The 23,388-nt window shown below is 32.4% G+C and overlaps 1 protein-coding gene across 1 annotated transcript in view; it reads right to left on the bottom strand.

Annotated features, from left to right (window-relative positions):
- Positions 1 to 23,150, bottom strand: part of LOC107443713 (cytochrome P450 4V2) — a 38,237-nt gene extending 15,087 nt beyond the window's left edge. Inside the window, exons 1-4 of the mRNA XM_087152025.1 lie at positions 23,002 to 23,150; positions 16,093 to 16,306; positions 9,039 to 9,151; positions 2,126 to 2,211 (exon numbers count right to left, since the gene is read on the bottom strand). Of these exons, the coding sequence (XP_087008151.1) occupies positions 2,126 to 2,211; positions 9,039 to 9,151; positions 16,093 to 16,306; positions 23,002 to 23,022 (434 nt within the window). The 5' untranslated portion in view covers positions 23,023 to 23,150. The remainder of the gene's footprint in view (positions 1 to 2,125; positions 2,212 to 9,038; positions 9,152 to 16,092; positions 16,307 to 23,001) is intronic.
- Between the last annotated feature and the right edge of the window lie 238 nt (positions 23,151 to 23,388).

The following is a 23,388-nucleotide window of genomic DNA, read 5'->3' as shown; positions in this document are numbered from 1 at the left end:
TGATGGTAAATGTGAACATAACCCGCGATTTGAAGGAATAAAAAAAATATGCTTTTTTTTATTTTCACATAGGATAAATATTAAAACATTGTTAATGTAATACTTTTTATCCCTATAGATTTAACATTAAATCTTTGTTAACTGAGGTAACATGCTCAGACTAATAGTGGGTATATTTGGCTCATTTTAACGTAACGAGCCCGTTGGTCATGCAAGGGTCGAAAACCTGAAAAGATTTTAGAGTGTAACAGAAAAAGTTTCGCCAAAATGGCAATCAGAGCTGAAAACGATCAATCAATTGATATTACAGAGGTTAGAGATGTCCACATGATTGCTGTACAGGAATTAAAATTAATAAAGAATTGAATGTTTATCATAATTTTTAATGTTTATCATAATAACAGCTACCTCTAGATTCATAAATTAAAACACAATAATTTTGGGAGATTTGAATGCAAAAGAAGCCATTAGGGATTATTCTAGAAATGATGATGGCATTCTACAAATGATGAATGACAAAGTACTTATATGATCCTTAATAATGGTACTAAAAATCGAATAAATTTGGATTTTTTTGCGCAATATTTTCTAGGCGACAAACTAATACTTCAAATACACCTAAGATAAAGCAGGTTTTGTTGCATCATGAGATCCATGTTCAATGTGTCCTATCTCAAATTGACAATTTTTTTTTTATGCTTACCTTTCTGGAATTGAATTCATTGAAAAAAGTTATATATTATGACAGAATGGCAGCTGCCCTCTCACCCATCACTGGTATACGGGATGAGGGGGCAAAAACTCAACTTTCCTCTTGTTAACAGTCTTGGTTCGGATCGAAATTGTCACATTTCAGAAGATAGCCAAAAGAAGAAAATATAAAGAATATGCTGCACCATGAAAAAAAAATTAAAACAGAGCAAATGCTAAACTACTGTATTATGAAAATTCATTTTCATAAAGTAAATACTGTTCCATCAAACAAGTTGCGCAAATTAGGACATTTTGAAGAATTGACTCACCCAATTTTAAATTTTATACATTATTTGTTAAATTATTTTCATAAAATTGGGTTTGATATTTTATTTTGTTGGGTCCCAAGTCATGCCGGAATTCCAGGCAATGACTTGGCCGATGTTGCTGCACGATCTGCTACAAACCCTTTCTCTCTGTCTATACCATACTCAGATATAGAAACACACGTACGACAGCTAATAAAGTTTCTATGGCTGCAACAATGGGATCTCCAAATCAATAATAAATTGCACACTATAAAATTTATTTGGATCTATTGCGTGTGTTACGTAATCGTAGGGCAGACGTCAAACTTACTCGTCTCCGAATCGGCTACACTTGTTTGACCCATCTTCACTTGCTGTTTGGTGAACCTCCTCCTCATTGCAATACTTGCAACGTTTTACTCATTGTTTATCATATTTCAATCATTTACCCATGTTTTAACCGTCATCGTCTTACCCTTTTCGGTAGTTCTATTTTAACTCTGCCGGATTTGTTAGGTGACTCCCATCATCCTAACATTTTGGCGTTTCTACGCGCAATTGGTCTTTTATACTGCATAAAACTGTTTTATCCTATTTACAGTTTTATGTGATTTTATTCAACTTTGAGTGCAACTGTTTTATGATGACTGTTTTATGACTATCTATACATTTTATCTCGTTTTACTCACTTTTGAATACGTCTGTTTCGTTATATTCAGTTTTATAAATTCCGAGTGATTTTTAATAAAAAAAATTGTAATATACATTTACCTAAGATTTGTTATAAAACCTTTTGTTTGGCGCAGCATGTCCTTCTGTGGACTTTGTGCCATTAAACCCTACATTCAATTCAATTTCCATAAAACAGTTTTTCTAATAAAAATAAATTAATCATAAAATAATAATATAAGAGAATAATAATAAAATAAGATGAAATTAACAGCTTGTAAAAAAATTATAATAGATTTTTTATTGTAATCATCCAATTTTTTTAAGAGTTATTCTAACATTCCCATACATGCAGGAAAATAATCTAGAAAACCCTCTTCATTAAGAGGTAATGAAAACTAAAACTACGAAATATGCTTAAAATATCATTATTAAACAAGTAAGAAGACCAGTACCTGGTAAGAAGACCAGTTCCAAGCCATGGTTGCAGAAGGGCATATTCATTGGCTTTCTCAAGAGTAGCATTACTACTTAATACAGCCTGTGGGGGGAAAAAGCAACGTTGTCAATACAATAAAACAGTACAAATATAAAATATTAATGATTTTCTTAAATTTTAACATTAAAAAAAAGTCTTCTTTACTTTTAATTCTTTTGGACAATTCCAGGAATAAGCAGCATGAGCACCCTTTCAGTTCATGCATAGGGTGGTCTGCAGGAGTTGTCATCATGGCCAGTACCAGAACAACGAGAAGACAAATGAACCTTAACAGGATGTTTTAGAGTGGCAAAATCTTTGTATTTAAATGACTTTCCGTTTTCCTTGTGAATCAAAATAAGAGGGATTTTTGAAAATGAAGTATTTGGCATTCAGAAGTCGCCAGTTTAATTATGTACTATGGAAGGTAATCAAACGGTGTAGGGGTTGTTCCTCTGTTTTTGCTTTGGTGTACGGAACTTTAGGGTTCTTTTTAAATTAATAGGAAGAAATGATGCCGAATATAAAATAAAAATTATTTATTAAGAATAAAACAAGATAAAATACGTACCCCTTAGGAAAATTTGCCATTGAGAGCCTATGGTAACCTAGAAATTCATCTATGGCAACCATAGAAATTTGTATGGCAAGATACCATACGCCTATGGTTACCATAGAGATTTGTATGGCGAAACCCCAAAAGCCTATGGCTATCATAAAGATTTGTATGGCAAAATACCATAGACCAATGGTAACCATAAGGATTTGTATGGCGCGTCACCATTGGCCTATGGCAACCACAGAAATTCGTATGGCAGTATACCATAGGCCTATGATAACCTTAAAGATTTGTATGGCAGTATACCATAGAGAAAAGCTGATCTAGACCTCCACCAACGAAACAATAACTTCTATGGAGTCCTCAAAAACATCTTCTAAAAGAAATAAATATCCATTATTTCACCCCGAAGTTAATTAAATTCAAGGTGTAATCCCGCAACGCATTCCTGGTGAGTCTTTTCCGGTTTGTGGGTGGCCAATTTTTCTATTTTTGAGTGTTTGAAATCCGATGCTCCATTCTTTTAGGCTTAGAGTATCAGACCGCCATGTTAACGTGTCATCCACTACAAGTGGAATCTTTCGCTAACTTTGGCGACTTATTTTAATATTTTTTTAATCTCATTCTTGGTCAAAAGCATTTTATTGCAAACGCCTATGCGATTATTTTTCTGAATTTATTAAGTTTTTAATTTCCGGCAGTCTGGTACTTTTATTATCTGTATCTTTTTAAAATATGTCGCGATTGGGTATAGGTTTTCGCTATGTTAAATTTTGCCATTTGTTGACTTTGTACACTTTAATTAATGTTTATACTTTTATCTAAATTTTTTATATTTCTTTCCCCCAACTGTTTCTGATTAAACGACATCTTTCTTTTTATTTTATCCCCTCCCTCTGATTTTATATAAATTTTTAAAGTCACATCACTTTTCCATTATTAATGGTGCTCTATTCCCCATAGCAATTTGCAAACTAACTTCATGATGAAAAACGCGGTTAAGTGCTTATTATCAAGCCAGATCATCATTTCTTTAATAACTAAAATTTTTTAATTCTTTTAACTTGTTCGGTGATAATTTCATTTTATTGCTGTCATATATCAATATCAAAGTGTTTACATTCTTATTAGTTTTTGATTTTAATTCCACTTAGGTTCTTGCAATGCTTTTTTACATTATCTTACATACGTTAGGGCTTTATATTTTTATTTTGTGTTTAATTTTTGCTTGCCATTAAATTGTTTTTATTATGTCTCTGTGTTTTACTATCTTACAATTAATATTTCTTAACTATCCACATATATTTGTACAATGTTCTGTTACATATTCATACATAGCTTAGGGTCATCACTTAACTAGATTTGCTGGATTACTGGTTGAAAACTATTTTGCTTCAATATTATCAACGGGACAGTCCCTGGCCATATCATCTGCTGCTGTTACCAAAAATGCTTTTAACAATTTAATCGTTCCTTAAGTTTACAACTTTTTCGTCATAGCGATGCCCTATACCCAATTACTATCCCTGACCAAGTGTCAATTTGTCAATAGCAATTACTAATTTTACCAATTTTAATAATGTCTTAAACATGTTTTGTATTTACCAATGTTTCTATTCTGCGTTCTCTTTTCTAACTGTGCTTAACACAACTCAACATAAATTTTCTGAGTTTTATATCCCTCACTAGTAGGGGGATCAACTAATTTAGCCTGTTTTCTATTCTTAGCTTTTCATAGTCTAATACCATCTTTTTTATAGCTAAAATTTTGTTCACATGCCACCACTGGTAGCACCGCTACATATTCGGCTTTTGTCCCGTTTGGTCTATTTTAAACTAATTTCGCTTCGACCACCGGCCCCACTCTTTTTCTTTTGAGTTTTCATAGTATTTTATTGTTTTAGTAGTTTGTTTAATTTTTAACTTAGTATCACATATCAAAATTTAAAAAAATTTCATACTCGCTCCGACCATTATTTAAATTTGCTTTCTTTTAGGTTCCTCTAATATCTGACGCTTATCTAGCTAATTATGAAACCAATCAATCAAATTAACGTTTTTTATACTCGCTCCGACCTCCTGACTCACTTTCTATTTTCTTGTTTTTTACAGTTTTAACAAATATTGGTTGCCTGTACTCAATATATTTTGTTCCTAATCAACATAACCAATACTTTCCCCACTCGCACCGACTGCCGGACCCATTTTCTAACGGTTAGTACTAACCATTTAAAATTTATTTGAATAAGAACAGCATTCAGAAAGGATTCTGCAAGTGAAACAGAAGTTTATCAAAGAAATTTTTAAAAAAAAAAGCTTTCTGGATATATATTTATTCTACAATTATTAAGTTTTGCATTTTTAATATCCATTGCGAAAGATTTTTGTAAGTAACTATTTTTTTGATGTATGATAAAATATCAACGAGAAATGTTGCCATAGCTGTATGGCAAAGGTGTACCATAGCCTATGGAAAAATATTTCGCCATAAGCTGTGGCACATCTTAGTTTTATGGCAAAAATTTGCCATATAAAAAAATGTCATAGGATATTCCTATGGGGTTTTGCCTATGGTAAAATTTTGCCATACACTTTTGCCATATACGTATGGCAAAAGTGTATTGGCATTTTTTATGGCATTTTTATGGCAATATCCTATGGCATTTTTTATGGCAAATTTTCCTAAGGGACACAAAAACTAAATCATCGTAACATAAGCAGAGTGTTTATTTTTGTCTGCTCACCTCCGTATCCCCCGTTCAACTGCCTGAGGATCGGGCAATGCGCAGGCGCGCAGAGGAGGGCGGTTGCTATGGTTACCTGACAGGAACTCAACACCGTGCTATTTTCTTCCATAGGAAAATAAAACCACTCTCGCTATAGTTCGTTCACCAGAAGTTGGCACTTGGCTCCCCCTCCTCAGACGCAGAGTTCATTACAGCGCGGGAGTAAAAAGAGAAATATCTCCGCTTTTGAAATTGAGACAACCCTTAATGCGCGCCAAACACAAAAGTGAATTTTTTTCCAGTCACTTACTTCGCTTTATCATGTGCTATTGTACCTTTCGTTTCTCTAGATAGTTAAACACATTTTAAATTTAAAAACTGCTGTTTTCCCAGCAAAATGTCTCAAAAAGGACAAACTATTCACTCAAAAGAGAGAAATACCATAAAAAATGGAGCGAAATATCATCAAATTTACGAAATATTTAATGTTAAAAAATTGCAGATGAAGTTTGCGAAATAAATATTTTTGCCATACGATCACCAAATAGCAACCTTGTTCAGGATTGCTCACAATCTTCTCCCGAAAATAGCGAAATAGTATCGTCGCATACTACGTGATGAAGGCGGAGCCAAGTGCCAACTCCTGGTGAACGAGCTATACCAGTGGCATCACCCACCACGGAGTCTAACTAAGATTATGCAAATAGTAGATTGGTCCTGACACCGATCCTGATAGTTTAACATCGATGCTGACCACCCTGAAGCAGCCTCCGTCCTTAACAAGGTGCCCAGTAAATGTTCTCGTTTACCTGAAGCAACGAGCCTAAAGCAGTGTGCTGGGGTCCAGGATGCCCCTCTACTACCAGGATCCTCTTTTCCAGGGAGACGGGTTTCCCCCCTCGGGGAACACATGGGCGGTCTCTTCCCATCGGGGTCCGATACAACAGGGTGGTATTCGAACACAGTCAAAAAGCCCCTACCAGTAAATTCAGCAACCAAGACAAGGGGGAAGAGAAAGTAGGAGAAAAGGCAGAGGAAACGGAAGGGAGGATAGATCACTAGGGTACCGCGGGTGTGTTTACCTAAAGAAGGTAACCCCCCTGAGTGGTTTGCATTTCATAGGTAAGGTAATTTAGCACTTTAACCCTCACCAGTAAATTAGGTAACCATGACCAAGGGGAGAGTGTGGCGTTGCGGTCTGATTTGCAAAGTCCGAATCTACGAATCTCTGACGTTGGATTACGTCGCTTGCAGCCGATAATTGTTGTATGACGTAGACCTCTGGGTGGAGATTTCCTCGGAGTATATGCGTGAAGTACGAAATCGGCGAAACGCGCACAGGATGCATTCTGATATAACTTGGTCGCCTCTCCACAGCTCACTCTCTCTCTCCGTCGGTTCGTGAGTAACTACTTGGCAGTTAGGCATGTTCTTACCGGTTACTCATTTGCAGCTTTTTCTATGCTGATTGAATGTTAAAAAATCGTTATATTTTATTTATGTTAAAATGTTTAGTTAAATTTACCAAGTTCTTCACTGTTAATAAAGATAGTTGTTTATTTGAACTGGGAGTGTTGTTTATGGGGTGACAAGACATAAACCTGTAGTTCTTTCTCATGAACATATACCAGAGTTGGAGTCAGATTTCTTCCCAGAGTCCTGGTGGGATTCTACCAAATATACCAATCTCCACAAGAGAAAAAGAAAAGTGGAATAGTAGAGCAACCGAAAAGAAAACAGATTACAAGGCAACCTGGGGTCGTGATTCCCAGTATTTACTCAAAGAATGTAAACCCCCTGAAAGGGGGTTTCCAGGGCTCAAAACAAGAGCTTATTATCAAAACACAACAACAGGGGGTAAAATTAATTTAAAAAAAGAAAGAAACGCAACACTGTCAATAAAAAAGAAATTAAAAGATGAAAAACAAAACAAGAAAATGCCATGGTACACAAAGAGAACCACGATGGTCGAAAGCGACAATCAAGGACCAACCATATTTCTAAGAGGTATGAAACCGCTACTAAGCAAAAAACCAGCATTCATGTTAGCATTCAAGATTCCAGCATTCAAGATTTCAGAGCATCAAGAGGAGGTATTGTGACAGAAAGAATTGTAATTAATTAGCTTAAAATAAATATTTTATTTTAGATTACCTGCTTTTTTTCTACTGGAATCATTCAAAGATTGGTGAAAGAAATGTCTGATTTGTCTTGTTTTAGGCGGTAGGTCTTGAGATTAACGATTTTTAGCTTATAAGAGCGCAATCTTTTTTTTTAAATTATTTTTACTGAGTTACCGATCAAAGAAAAATAACATTTTCTTAATTCATTAAATCAATTTTTCATTAAACAACAATTTTACCAAAACAGGCTTATTAGGCAATTATTAATAATCAATGGTTATCATTGCAACAGTTCGCATGTAGGATACTTTAACACGTTGAATGCCACGCTAATTTTACATGGCTTGTCCATCTAGCTAAAATGATTTTCTCAGTATGTATTGCATTAATTTCTTCAAACCATTTTAGTAACGATAATAATATAAAAAAATTAAAAGCATTGAAAATTTACTTGATTTATGTGTTTCTGATAATCTTGGCTACGCCGGTCACCGGTGACACTCGTGGCTCTACGAACAAGCTCAGTGCCGGTCACCGGTGACCCCATGGCAATCAACGTGTTAAGAAATACATCGGTATAGGAAACATCGGGTAACAGCAGTTCGGACATCCGGAATTTCAGGCAAATGTATGCCGAGCAGCAACAAATAACTTTGAAACAGTGTAGGGACTTTTGAATGATCCTATTCTGACCCGTGATGCATCAGGGAATACGGCGCTCGCTCTCAATGAGGTGAACCTGGTTTGAATTCCAGTGGTGGCTGGTAGATACGAATTTCGCACCCAGCTCGCAATGACCACAATGCTGTCGTAAAATATCCTCAGTGATAGGCATATGATGGGTTAGAGTCCCCTTGCCATCAAATTAACTGTAGGAGTTAATCGTGGTTTTCCTCTGCATGTAACGCAAATGTGGGTCAATTCAAACTACGGTGTAGAACATTGGCAATCGTAAACTCAAAACTGGGTAGGCTGTTCAACAAGGTTATAAAATAAAATAAAATGATCCTATACCTCAATTATTAATGCAGAGAATACAGGTCCAGTGTAAGCTGAGCAAAGAAACAAACATCTTTGTCTTTTGCATGTCCCAATTAATCCGATTATAATCAATAATAACGGCAACTATTAATAACTACGTGAGTAATAAATGTTGTGAAATCATCGCTTTTAACAGGAATACTTAGTACTTTTCTCCCTACGCTTGAAATCAAATAATTTTAGCCACCCACCTCGACTGGAAAGGTGTGAACCAGGATATCAGAGATAAAATCTCTCAATCGCAATGCGCATAGCAATATTTTAAATAGAACTAGTTACACTTAAACAGATCTTGTACAAATTTATGGAATTGAGTTGAAGGTGGGCTTTAATGCCACACACAACGAAGTTCGTTGCGTTTTTATTTGTCTTTAACTCTAGAATCGATATATAAATTACTTTAAAATCTTAAGTTAGTATTAAAAATATTAAATGGCAAACCTCAACAGTTTCAGGTTTGAAGAAACACACAATAGTTTTCATAGAAATAGACGCTTTAAAAATCCGTTCTTTTTCAAATAGGAGGCAAAATCCATATCCAAGATTGAGTCCAACTGAAAAAAAAAGGAATGATTTAATGATGTAATGCAATTCTTAAATAACATCAAAATTGAGTTTTTAAAAGCAAAATAAAAGAAAAATTAGATTAATTACATTGATGTATCACACAATATTGAGCTCTTTACAACTACCCGATCTCTTCGTGTATTGTAGTTAGTAATTATAAGTTTTTGGCGCAAGAGCCGAAAAGCCTATACCGCTCCTAACATAGGTAACAAAGTAGACACTATATTAAATTTGTGATCGATATTAAATTTACCCTATGTCTTTAAGCTAGTCAAAGAGATTTCGATGTGGAGTATCATCAAGACAAATGGAAAAATGTGTTTAATATAAATAAAAATCCTAACTGAATTTCTTAATTTAAAAATTAAAACACTAGGTCAAGATGATGTTTATTTTTGAAGGTGACACTACTATATCTGACACTACTCTGGGCAGAGCACCGAGGCTGAGGTGTTCAGAGCCGGTGTTGGGCTCGGTGGTGGGCGTGAGAGTGTTCAGACGAAAATTATCTATTGCCATGGTTTCAACAGGTGTTTCACCCAGTCTCAACAAATATCCACCTAGATTTGATCTTTCCAAATGTCCAAACTTTGATGCTGCAAAATCTAGATTCTTAATACTTAGCTCACCAGAAAAGAAACTCTCCACCATGTCCCCATTTATAGTACAAAAATTTCTGGAATCACAAATAGGAAATCCGAAAAATGTGCGTCAAATGCCATCTGGCGATTTACTAGTCGAAACAGTTTCTAATAAGCAAACTATGTCTCTTCTGAAATCAAATAAAATAGACAATATTCCTATCATTGTAACTCCTCATAAATCTCTAAACATATCCAAGGGTGTTATCACTGTTAAATCTCTTTAAGACCTCTCTGTTACTGATATCGTTCAAGGACACTCTAATCAAGATGTAATCGATGCTCGCATATAACTATTAAAAAAGGCAATGACATTATAACTACTCAAAACTTAATCTTGACATTTAACTCAGCCACTCTACCTACCGACATTAAAGTGGGCTATATCAATTGCAAAGTGCGACCATATATACCAAATCCATTGCGCTGCTTCAAGTGCCAGAAATTCGGTCACTCAACCAACAACTGCAGAGGTAAAGAAACATGTTCGCGTTGCAATCAACCTAATCATACATTTAAAACCTGTACACTCCCTGAGAAATGCTTAAACTGTAACGAACCACACTCTGCTAATTCTCGTCAGTGTCTGAAATGGAAACAAGAAAAACAAATTCTAAACATAAAGGTATTGCAAAATTTATCCTATACTGAATCTAAAGCTAAATTCCTGAATTCCCAGCCCCGACAAAATATTTCATATGCTGCGGCAGTTTCTAACACAAAAAGTACAAAATCTATCGGCATCCAATATGATATTAATGAAACAGAGCCACATAATGAAAAACTTAAAACTCTATCACCAAGACAAACAGCTAGCAAATCAAAAACAATATCTTCCCAATCTCATCAACAAACACAAAATCTTGAAAAATCTGTAGCACCTTCACAAAGCACTTCAGAAAAACAAAAATACTTGAAATTGACTCCAAAACTAGTAAGTGTACCACAACAGAAACTAACCCAGTCCCCATTAGTTTCCAAACACAAATACATACCAAAAAGCAGGCAAAACAGATTTCATAAAAACAAACTAAAACAATCTAAAGATCATCAAGAACATCAATGTTCCCAATCTGATGCAATGAGCACAGATGAAAATACTGCAGATGAACTTCCAAACCCACAAATGCAAATCAATGAAGGGTTGGATACGCCACCAAAGCTCTGTCCGAAAAATACAAAACTTAAAATTAAAAGGTAATGGCCAAAATAATATCCTGGAATTGCAGAAGCTGTAACTCTACGAAACCCGACGTCATTGAGATTATTAATAAATTCGCACCATGTTGTATTTGTATTCAAGAAACCTTTTTAAAGCCAAATCAAACAAACTTCGCGGCTATAATGTAATTAGAAAAGACAATACAGACAATAATAAAGCTTGTGGTGGTGTCATGATCATGACTTCCACTGTTTATCCATCCCATACAATAACAATTAACACTCATTTACAAGCAATTGATGTTCAAATTTCCATTCAATTTCTGCTTACAGTTTGTTGCATTTACCTCCCTCCTCGAGATAACGTGTCTCAAGCTGATTTAGATCACTTGATCTCTCAACTTCCGAAACCCTTTATAATATTGGGAGATTTTAACGGCCATAGCCCTATTTGGGGAAGCTCTGATTCCAATAGTAGAGGACTCATAATTGAGAAATTTGTTGACGATCATCGTTTATGCATTATGAATACAGAGGAAAACACTCATTTCCACGCACCTTCACGATCATTTCACGCCATAGATCTAGCTATTTGTAGTCCATCTCAACTTCCATACTGGTCATTTCATGTGTATGACAATCTTTTCAATAGTGACCATTATCCGTTAATACTTACTCATACCGCCTTCAATAATTACCAAATTCCCAGAACTGCTCGACTTAAGATTAACATCACAAATTGGACTAAATTTACATCATACATACAAGTCGATGAAGATTTGATAAATCAAGCTAGTATTAATAATGCAGTTGAATATTTCACAGACACATTACTTGAAGCAGCTAAACAAAGAATAAAAATGTCATCACATAAATTGCCGAAGCATCCAAAACCGTGGTGGAATGATGATTGTCAACAAGCACAAAAGGTACAAAAACGACAGTGGCAAGTTTTCCGCAGACACCCTACTATTGATAACCTCATTGTATTTAAAAAAGCTCGCTCCGTAGCTCGTAGAGTCCGACGTAACGCCCAAAATATATCCTGGAAAAAATACGTTAATTCCGTAACATATAATACGCCCTCCAACATTATCTGGAATAAAAAAAGCAGTATCCCGTAAATACACTCAGCATAATATCCCAATCCTCAAAAGTAATATCTCGCACATTCCAGATATTGCAAATGCTCTCGCGATGCTTTTGCTATGGTCTCTAGCGCATCTAGTTATCAAGAACCATTCGCCACAACAAAAAGAAATAGTGAAAAAATTAAATTAATGCCCAAGAACTCAAACAGTGATTATGATAAACCTTTCACATTTAATGAAATGCAATATGTTTTAAAAAACACCCATTCAACAACGCCTGGTCCCGATGGAATTCACTACTCTATGCTACAGAATCTACCGAATACAGCTTTAAACCAGCTTCTGCAATTAGTATATAATTGCATATGGACAGAGAGAATTTCCCCCCAAAACTGGTCGATAGCGTTTGTGATTCCCATTCTCAAGCCTGGAAAAAATCCCAAAGAGACCTCAAGTTATAGGCCTATCGCATTAACAATTTGCCTTTGTAAGATGTTCGAAAAAATGGTCAATCGACGTTTAATCTATTTCCTTGAAACCCGACACTGCCTTACTCAATATCAAAGTGGCTTGTGCAGAGGGCGAAGCACTATTGATAACTTAAGGTATCCGTACACGTTGAAAAAGTGAATTTTAGCCTAAAATGACAATTTTTTTTAATTTTATATTACGAATCTCCGTTTATTCTAGTTTTCAAAACAGTTTAAATTTTAACTGTGCGTCAATAAGAACAAAAGTTATGATTAAAAGAATATTAGTCGATGATTAAAAAATGAAACCGGAAATAGCATTCCGAAACCGGAAGTGGGACAAAAACAGTTATATTTATCTTTATTTTGGGATAATTATCTTTCTTTGACTTAAATAATTATTATTTTAATGTTGCTAGAAATGAACCTCTCAATTTATCATTTATATTAGTAGCTTTAATGGCATTATTTGGAAATTTGTCCCTAAGGAGGTGTTCGTTGAATTGCAAACATTACAATTTGGTGTGTATTTGGCTGTTATTCAGTTTAATAAAGGTTTTCTGGGACTGAAAAGCATACTCGACATAGTTGGAGTCAGCCGTGGCAATAAAACTTTAAAAGGTTTTACAGAACTTGATTTTGAGCGTGTGTATGAGTCTCAACGCCATTCATTAACTAATGTAAAAATTGTCAGAAAAAAAATAGGGTTGCAAAAAAACAAAAAATTTGTAAAATTAAGAAAAAGGAAGGTATCACATACAAATCGGGAGAATTTTAGAAGTATTGAAGCATTTTTAAAATAGAAATGATATAATTTATACTTTAAATGCCTTTTTCTCAGAATGTAATTTCACGCAAAAATAGTAACTTTCAAAATTCATTATTAAAAAAGTTGTTGATATATTTCAATAAAAATTTGTATGTGTATTATGTATAATGTTTTCCAGTGCTTGTGCTACAATTGATTAAAAATACTTAATAGTTTTTTATTACTGGTCTAAAATGTGAAATACGACGTAAAAAATTTGACAAAAATCTTATAAAAAGTTTTCAATTCTCTATAAAAAATTTAATTTTCCAAATATTTTTATGATTGTAGTCAAATCACTAGACAAAATTCAGCTCTTTATTTTGATAACACTTTTTTGATACAATAATTTTGGTGAAGTATATCCTTTCGCAAGTTTTATGAAAAAAACATCATTTTTTTCTTGTTATTTAGCTTTTAAAAACAAAATATAATATAAATGTCTAATTTCTCTTATTTAATATTAGTTTTTACATATAATAAATATAAAAACATAATTAAAGTGCTCTGAAACTTAATATTTTTTAAAAAATCCTCCGAACGTGTTCGGATACCTTAATTAAATTAGAAACTGATATTCACCATGCCTTTTTAAAAAATCAACATTTAGTTTCAGTTTTCTTTGACATGGAGAAGGCCTACGACAGAACTTGGCGCTACGGAATACTTCGGGATCTTATCAATTGCGGTATTGGTGGAAATATATTTCCTTTTATTGAAAACTTTTACAGTAACAAACTTTAACAGAACTTTTAGAGTAAAAAAAAATTCAATTTTATCTGACATTTACCCTCAGGAACAGGGTGTTCCCCAGGAAAGTGTTTTAAGTGTGATGCTTTTCATTTTGAAAATAAACGGCATTTTAAATCAACTTCCTGCTTCAGTTTATGGCGAGTTATTTGTGGATGACTTCCGCATTTCATGCCGATCAACAAATATGTCACTCATTGAACGAGAATTGCAACTGGCTGTAAATAAAATTTTAAAATGGGCAAATGAAAATGGTTTTACTTTCTCATCTCAGAAAACTCATTGTGTGCATTTCTGCCGCAAACGCGGTCTTTATCCCCGTCCTGAAATCACTCTAAATAACATCGTCATTCCGGTTTTCGAAGAAACAAATACCTGGGACTGATTTTTGATTCTAAATTAACCTTCAAGCCACATATTAATTACATCAGGAAAAAATGCTCTCAATCACTAAATATTCTAAAAGTCCTCACAAATTGTCCTTGGGGTGCTGATATGGACTCAATGATTAAAATTTATCGTGCAGTTATACGCTCGAAACTAGACTATGGCATTCCTGTATATTCATCAGCTCATCAATCTGTTTTAAAATACCTCGATACCATCCATCATCAAGGTCTTAGAATCTATCAGGTGCATTTAGAACCTCGCCAGTTGAAAGTCTGTATGCGTTGTGTTCTGAGCCATCTCTTCATTTTCGTAGTCTTAAACTTTCATTGGATTATTATTTTAAAATTAAATCGTGTCCAAATCACCCACTGTATTCAAGTATTACTGACCCACAGTACATCACTCACTTCTCTTCACGGCCCTCTTACATTCCTTCATTTGGAATTAGAATCATCCGCATTTTAAATGACCTTAACATTTTAAATTTCAATGTTTTTACTGATACAGAGACAATTCCACCCTGGGTTGATCTTTCAGTTTGCATTTTAGATGTTTTTATTAATTTTTCAAAAAAATGACGCGAGCTCAAGGGTTTTTATTCAAAAATTTTATGAACATCGTAATGATTATATTGATTTTAAACCGATTTTTACAGATGGATCTAAGCACGATAATCATGTTGGTTGCGGTGTAGTCATAGAAAATTTGACTATATCTGAACAGTTATATCATGACTCATCAGTTTTCACTGCGGAATGTTATGCTATTTTGTTATCACTTAATTTTATTTCTAACCAAACTTACCGCAAGTGGATTATTTATACAGACTCTTATAGTTTCATCTCAAGCTTTTCCCACATTGGAAAAAGCCCCGTATTACAGAAAATTAAAAGTTGCTTCACAAAATTATGTGGTAAAAATTACAGTATTCACTTTTGCTGGATACCATCCCATGTTGGCATACACGGGAATGACCGCGCTGATACCGCGGCTAAAACCACTCAAAATGTATGCAGGAACCTCTTAACACCTTTGGATCTGAAACGAATATGTAAATTTGCAATACAGCTGGCTTGGAAAGAACACTGGATCAAACAAAAAGACAACAAAATGCATGAAATTTTTCCCTCTATAGAAAACCACAATTTAATATCCGTTGATCGCAAAACCAAAGTTATAATTAATAGACTGCGTATTGGACATTCCCGTTTCACCCATAAACATTTACTGACTGCTGATCCTGCACCTTGTTATTCTCTATGTCAAGTTGACATAACAATTAAGCATGCTTTAACCAACTGCAAACGATTCGAGCATTTGAGGAACAAACTCTTTGGCAGCTCTTACCCTGATCTTAAATCCTTAATCGGTGACCCTATACATCACAACCTTATTACGTTTGTTAAAAAAAATAGGACTATACTCTCTGCTTTAAAAATAAAGTATTTTTTTAACCTAGTGACTGGCGCAGTATAGCCATGTCTGGCTTTTGTGCCAATAAACTTTAATCAACCAACCAACCCATATCGCCTCAATCCTATGTATAAGGGAAGCTTATAATTTAAAAGCAACGTAAAATTAATATTTTTAAGAAGCAAAAACTAAAATTATACTTACGGCATAAGAGATAATTGTAACCATAATGAAGTCTTCTGATTCCACTTGCTAATACAACGTAGAAAAGTAACACACTTGAACATTTTGGAGTTGGTATAGATTTCTTGGGTATCTTTTCAAGACTGAACTTTTTCCATAGAATTCTTATTAGATCGAAAGCAAGTACAAAAAGAAGAAGTGGAAACGATGTCATACGCAAGACTAAAAGTTGATACTGGAAAAAAAAAAGAGTAAATAATTTCTGTATTAATTTGCATGATATATTTTTGAGTATCGTAACAATATATTCAAATAATTTACTAAACTTTGAAAATATGCCATGTTTATTGTCTTAAAATTACCGCGTTACCAAGAAATTGAATGTAAAACAAGGGCATGGGGCAATGTATTCCTAAACTGCATTTTCAAATTATTCAAAGGATGCAAAAAAAAATAAGATTTTAATGTAGATAATAAGATGTTTCTGCGTAGTATTGTTTTCTTGGGAAGACTCCGAAAACTCGTGAACATTACCCATTAGGAAACTAATACCATGGAAGTGAAAGATGTGCATAGATAACGTCATTCATTCGGTACAATTGATTCATATTTAACAACCGAGCTTTTTCTGACTACCAGATTATACATGGGTTGGACAAAATAATGGAAACACTTCTATGCTAACACATTTTTCGATCTTTCTCAAAATATACTTGCATCATTTTATAAATTTAAAAGTGTTTAAGTTATGCAATTTCCCATACTTATCAATAAAGTTTGGAGCTTTTAGAGGTGTAAGGAACTGAATTAAAATTACAAACAGAAAAAAGTGATTTTGAACACCCTATGCCAAAAAGTGTAGCAATAAATGTATAACTTTTTAAAATTATTTTGGTTAACTGCTTCGAATGAATTCGATAATTGCACAAAATTTTAACCTAACTTAAATATTTATGAAAACGTTGACATTTTAATAAAAAAAATTATTTTTTTTACCTTACGTTTTTCTGCTATAACTTCATAAATATTTAATGGAATTAAGCAAAATTCTCTGAGCAATTTAAAAGTAATTACAAAATTATTGCTTTAAAATTTGAGAAAAGTTTGTTTAAAACTGCGCAAGATAACTAAAGTAATTTCTAGTTAATCGTAATTTTCTAGTTAATCGTATGTGGCAACTAATTAAAAAATTTATATTTTAATATCTTAAAAATTTTAAAAACAGACAATTTTTTAAGTAGTTTTCGTACTTTCTAAAAGGAAGCTCAAAATGAAAAGGGGTTTTCCACAAATTTCATTTTCTACTATTAAACAAGATTTATTAAAAATAACAATTGTTGGAAATCATTCCCCAAAAAAGAATTTTTTTCTTTCGCATGTTTTCTTTCCTTATACAATCATACATGAACGCTTATTGTAAGGTGTTATCATTTGTTATTTAATTTTGTCTTATAATGCAAAATAATATTTGTAGAAAACCCCTTATCATTTTGAGCTTATTTTAAAAAGTTCAAAAACTACTGAGAAAATTGGTTGAATTTTTTTAAATTTTTAAGATATTCCAGTGGGACTTTTCTCGTTAGTTGCCAAATACGATTCACTAAAAAATTATGAACATTTTTATTTTTCCAAGTATTTCCCCAGAAATAACTCATGAAATATGAAAAAGAAATGCATTAGTTTCCATTATTTTGTCCCTCTCACCTATAATTTCACATATATCCTCACTATTTTAACTTTGGTAGATTTTATTTTAAAATTAATAGAACAGGCTATTGCACTTTTTAACTATTCATTCTCGATTTAATAAACAAAATCACTTATTAAAGGTATATTTATTAAAGACTTAGTAATCACATGATACGAGTTTTATTTTGTGATTGGCAGCTATGATATTAATGCTTTTGAAATCCTCTGATTCTGCATATTTAGGAATTAAATATTAAAACAGTTTCAAATACTTCTTTTTTAATTATTTTTTAAGACACTAGGAAAAAGCAATAAAAATATTAGGAATAATAAAGCTAATTTTTCAATTACTATTGGCAGAAAAAATCAAGTGTTGATGATGTGACCAAACAAAGAAACTGAATGTTAGAAATGCTTTTAATTTTTTAATGCATAGCATGATATCGCCAGAACTCGTAATGTAAGAGTCAATATTTTACGGATAAAAATACATGTCGCAATATTTATTTTTAGGTAATTTGAACGCAGATTTTACAATGTAAGCAAACGTTATTACAGCTGTAATGCAAAATGAAGTTAAAGAATGTCATAACCTTCTCATTGGGGTAAATACATGTTCCAAAATTATTAATCAGTAAAGATATAATTGAGACGTTTTACTAATTGTTATTTTAAGGATGTTTAAAAGTAATTTTCACAATGTAAATAAGCTTCATTTTTGCTGTACCGTAAAATGAAGTTAAATGGGGCATGACTTTATCGTCATTGGTGTGAATGCGTATACCGAAAGTATTAATAATTAAAAATATAATTGAGTTTCAAAATATTGGAAATTTAAGTCTTAATATGACAAGTTGCAGTCAGTCTTCAAAAAAAAGAAAGAAAAAAAAGAAGATGGGGAGTGGAAAAAATAATATTTTCAATTTAAAAAAAATGAAGAGCCCTTATTAGCCTTGGCGATAACGGTGCTTGGCTCGCAGTAAGAATTCTTTCAGTAGAAAATTGGGTCAGAAACGGATACTTAGGAGTTTTCTTTGCCCGTGTAGTTTCATAAGATGCTAGAAAATGTCATTTGTAAATTAATTTAATTGTCTGTGAATGGTCAAAAAGTCGCGAAATTCTATTCAATGTAAAACTAAAAACTCATATTATTTCTACATAAGCATCAAACAAACACGACTTTCATAAATATAATACAGTTTCACAAACGGCAGATAGTAACAGATAATAAGAAGGAAAAAAAAAACAAATAGATTACTCTAGATTAAATAGTGATAATAAAACATTCTTTGTTAAGATAGATATAAAATTGGAGAAGTTAGCGTTTTATTTTACGAATATATATTAATAATCAATTTTGATAACAATAAAAATAACGCAGAAAGTAAATAATCTTCTAACCATTATACACATTCAGGTCTGTTTAATAAAATCAAAATATGAAAAATCGGTTCTAGGAAAAAAAAGGGACCGGAAAAAAAGGTACGGAAAAAAAGGTCCCGGAAAAAAAGGTACCTGGGAAAAAAGGTACGGAAAAAAAGGTCCACGGAAAAAAAGGTACCGGTAAAAAAGGTACCTGTGTAGGGAAAATTCTGTAGGGGAAAATATTTGAAATGAAAAGATTAGATTGAAGCGCTTTTTGCTGTTCCGTGCATGTTTTTTATTTATTATTTTTTTTTCGTGTCGCGCGTTTTCAACTAATTAAAAAGGACCAATACTTTTACCTCCAATCACGAATAAACATCCAACACATAAATCCTCCAAACTTCCCCGATTGGCTAATTTAAGCCTCACATTAGCAACTTCTTCACAAAATATAATTTAAAATAGAAAATAACACATTTTTCACTTAAAAAAATTACAAAAAAAAAGTAAAACATTATTGAAAAATTTAAATACTATCTTCCCGCTTTAAAAAATAATCAAAGAGGAATAAATAAATGAAATAAAATTTAAAAAAAAAAGCGTAATACAACCAGCCCCATAAGTCTCCCCCCCCCCTACCCTTCTCCTTACCTCAATGATCTATTCTGAATTATTAAAGATAAAAAGAATATTCATTGAAACAGTGAGAAGCATTCATGCTGCCCAGAAAGCAAGAGGGGAAATATCCCTACAGATTTTCCCTATGGAGGTACCTTTTTTTCCGGGACCTTTTTTTCCAGGGACCTTTTTTACCGGGACCCTTCTTTCCGTACCTTTTTTTCCGTCTACCGAAAAATCAGCATCACATTGGAACAAATTACAGATAACGAAGAAAAAAATTTAAAAGATATGAATTTTTTTCAGTCGTAAGCGTAAGTATAAATTTTTTAACTACTATTATTTTATCAGTACTATAGGATGTACAAAAAAGCGGTAAAAATTACAAGCATTACCAAATACTCACTTGAAATAACCAAAAACTCTAATTACTAAAAATAATTTGACATTTGATATTTTTAGCAATTATCGTTGAATGCTCAACTAACGCGAAGCTGTGTAACAATCCTGTTTCAGATATGGTACATTTTCTATGCAGATTCGCAATTAGAATTTTTTCCCCAATATAATTTCTTTTGTAAAGTATTCTAACATTAGTAAGATTGTATAATGTATCACTCTCTACATTGAAAAGTCGCGTAGGCCGCCGCAGTTAATGAAATTATTGAAACTACTTTGAATATTGAAACTACTATGTGTAAATAAACTACTTTGTGTAAAAAAAAAATGTACACGGATTATGATGAACACTCGATTATCAGTTCTAGAACTATTAACTGTTAAACTTGTAGGGGAAAAATTCCCTTACCGGCCGCAAGAATGCAACTGTAGGGTTGAAATTTGGTATACTAAAAGGGCCATATTTGTTCATTGAACTAACATAGTTTTTTCCCCAATATTCCAATTTGTTTGAAATTTATTATAATTTTAAGAGTATTTTGCGAATTCGTACTAATTTTTTGCTATATGCAACACTTTATTTTCTACTCAAAACCTTTGAAACTGCGAAAATGTGCAAGGAATTCGATGGAATAAAAACAATTATGATTCAATTATTGGTTATTAACTGTTAGTATTATTAGCTGTTACACTTGTAGTAGAAAAAAGCATGTTGGCTGATCTACAGACCTCTGAAATGCAACTACAGAATTTTAATTTAACGATCTGATTGAACTATTTAGAATTAAAAATGAAATCAGCAATTTTTTTTTCTTCGACATTTAAACTTTTTTGAAACTTATCAACTATTTACCCATTGCTGTAGAAAAATTTGTCTCTCGCTAGTTTCATTATATAAGCTCGCACTTGCCTTGATGTCAAAAGTAACAAAAATAAATAAGAGAGAAAAAGAAATTGTATTTCGCCAGATATAAATCTTAATATTTATTTCGAAAGTTTTGAAAATATTAAGACTGGCGTGAGATAAGAGCTGTTTGCAAAGTGAACAGTTGTATAATGTAAGGTTATATAGTTAGATATGGATAATAAGTAATCAATTCTTATTTATTAATTCTTATTGTCTCGAACATTCTATATCCCTAAGTGAAATTTTTCTCAAGTACAGTTGATTATTTTTCAAATTCAAGTTATCGTTCAGTTTGTTACGATTTTATTAACAAAATGATCGTTTTTTTAAAGTGATTATTTCAGGTCATCAACTGATCGAGAATTTTTTTCAATTTGTAACGATTAACATATTAATAAAATGTGCTTACATAAAATTATAAATATAATAGCCTTTTTCTTTTGTCTACTTATAAGAAAACGACAATGATGAATGAGAAACAACTACGAGGGTTGGAATAAGGGGCAGAGAGACTTCCAGTCACCAAAAACAAAATATCTCGATGGTTTTCCATTGATGAAACAACATAAATGTAATGGTTACCATCGTGAATTTTCATCAAAAACCAACATACAACTTGATGGGACCATTAAATCTGCTCCACATCCCCAGTTAAGACTTAGAACCCTTTCCTGTTGAACCACTGAGGGATTTTTAAAATGGACCAACATAGCATACCAAACATAGTAGGATGGATTTTAATAATGGGATAGCATAGAATACCCTACATAGTATGATACCTTTTTTTATTTGATAGATGATGATTGACTTTTTCCCCGTTCAATAAGATGCCCAATAATGTATCCATTAAAATTTTGATTCTTCACAATTCATCAATTTGTGTGAAAAGATTCATGCGGTAGGAGAGTTCCTTAAAAATTCACATATTTCAAAATTGTGATGTATACGTTAAATGCATTTTGCCTCCCTAAATATTTTTAAATATTTTCTTTAAAATCATTACGTTTAACTACATTTTGTTACAAATTTATATTATTTTCATTGTTGAATTAACTTTTTTATAGCCGTAGATTATTTCAAATAGGATTTTTTTAAATAAAATTTTATCCAGGCAAAAAAAAAGTGACTATTAAATGAAAAGGTCCTATCAGTATGAGTCACCGACTCATTATGTTATAAGAAAGAGTGGCTACTGAGTTATTAGAGTCTACCGGCCACTGGTTACTAACTGAAAATTTAAATTTTCAGTTCTTGTTCACTGCGTTACCCTGGGGAGGGGGGTGTGTGGAGAAACTAATCTGACACAAAATTTTAAAAAAAGTAGAAAACTTCAAAAAAGAACACTCGTGTGCATAAATTTTTCTCTACAAAATCTTTTCAGAAAATTTTCAATTAATAATAACTTTTTAAATTTTTGAGTCTGCCTGTTTTCAAATGCAAAATTGTATTTTATTTTAGGACATTTTATTTATATGGAGTTTAAAAATAGTATCATTTAATAAGAGGGAATGCTTTATTGAACTGATAAAAAAATACAACGAAAAAGTAACATATTAATTTCAAAAGTCACATACACTTCATTACTGAAAATTATCAAACAATTTTACTAATAATTGAATTGGAGTTTTAATTGCACACGGTCCAAAACAAACGTTTGAAAAACAGAAGGAAAAAAAAGTAAAATACCATATATTTGTGTTATTAACTACTTACATAAAGCACGGGTAAATTAATAGAATGAAAAGTGAATCATATTGCATTTGAATTTGCTTCACCTGAATTGATAATAATTCACCTGAATTGGTTTAGTAAATAAAACTAATAATTTACTAAATAGTAACATATCGCTAAATCAAGTTATTCTTTTCAAAAATTTATATTCAAAAGTGAAAACTTTAATACTTTATTATTAAATTTGTTAAATAGTTTGAACAACATTAAATTTACAGTACCTTCCTGTCCGATGGTAGCATGTTTCAGAATTATTCTTTCCGAAAAACAAAATAACATTCACGTGCTAACTTACTAAGTAAAAAAAAAACAATAATAATATCAAGCAAATACTCGAATTTATTTAAAATTAAAACATAATAGTTTTGAAATTTAAATCTTTGTTTCGTTTTAATCTTAATTCAAACAGATAAATGAAAACAGATAAGAATACATTTTTTTTTCTGTTGATTAATCATCGTGTTTTGTTTCAAATTTTTTTTATAGTTCGACAGACAATTCTGCGTATAGCATAAATACTGATACGCACTTTTTTTTAACAGTTAATAAACAATTTAAAAATTTAAATACCCTAGCAACAATTTTACATCGGCGTCAGTTGGGTTTGA

This window comes from Parasteatoda tepidariorum, chromosome 9, assembly GCF_982258835.1.
Source record: "Parasteatoda tepidariorum strain Cologne lab strain chromosome 9, Ptep-v5.0, whole genome shotgun sequence".
In the NCBI taxonomy this organism is placed as follows: domain Eukaryota; kingdom Metazoa; phylum Arthropoda; class Arachnida; order Araneae; family Theridiidae; genus Parasteatoda; species Parasteatoda tepidariorum.
The sequence above is the reverse complement of the archived record's forward strand: the minus strand, read 5'-3'. Positions and strand labels throughout refer to the sequence as shown.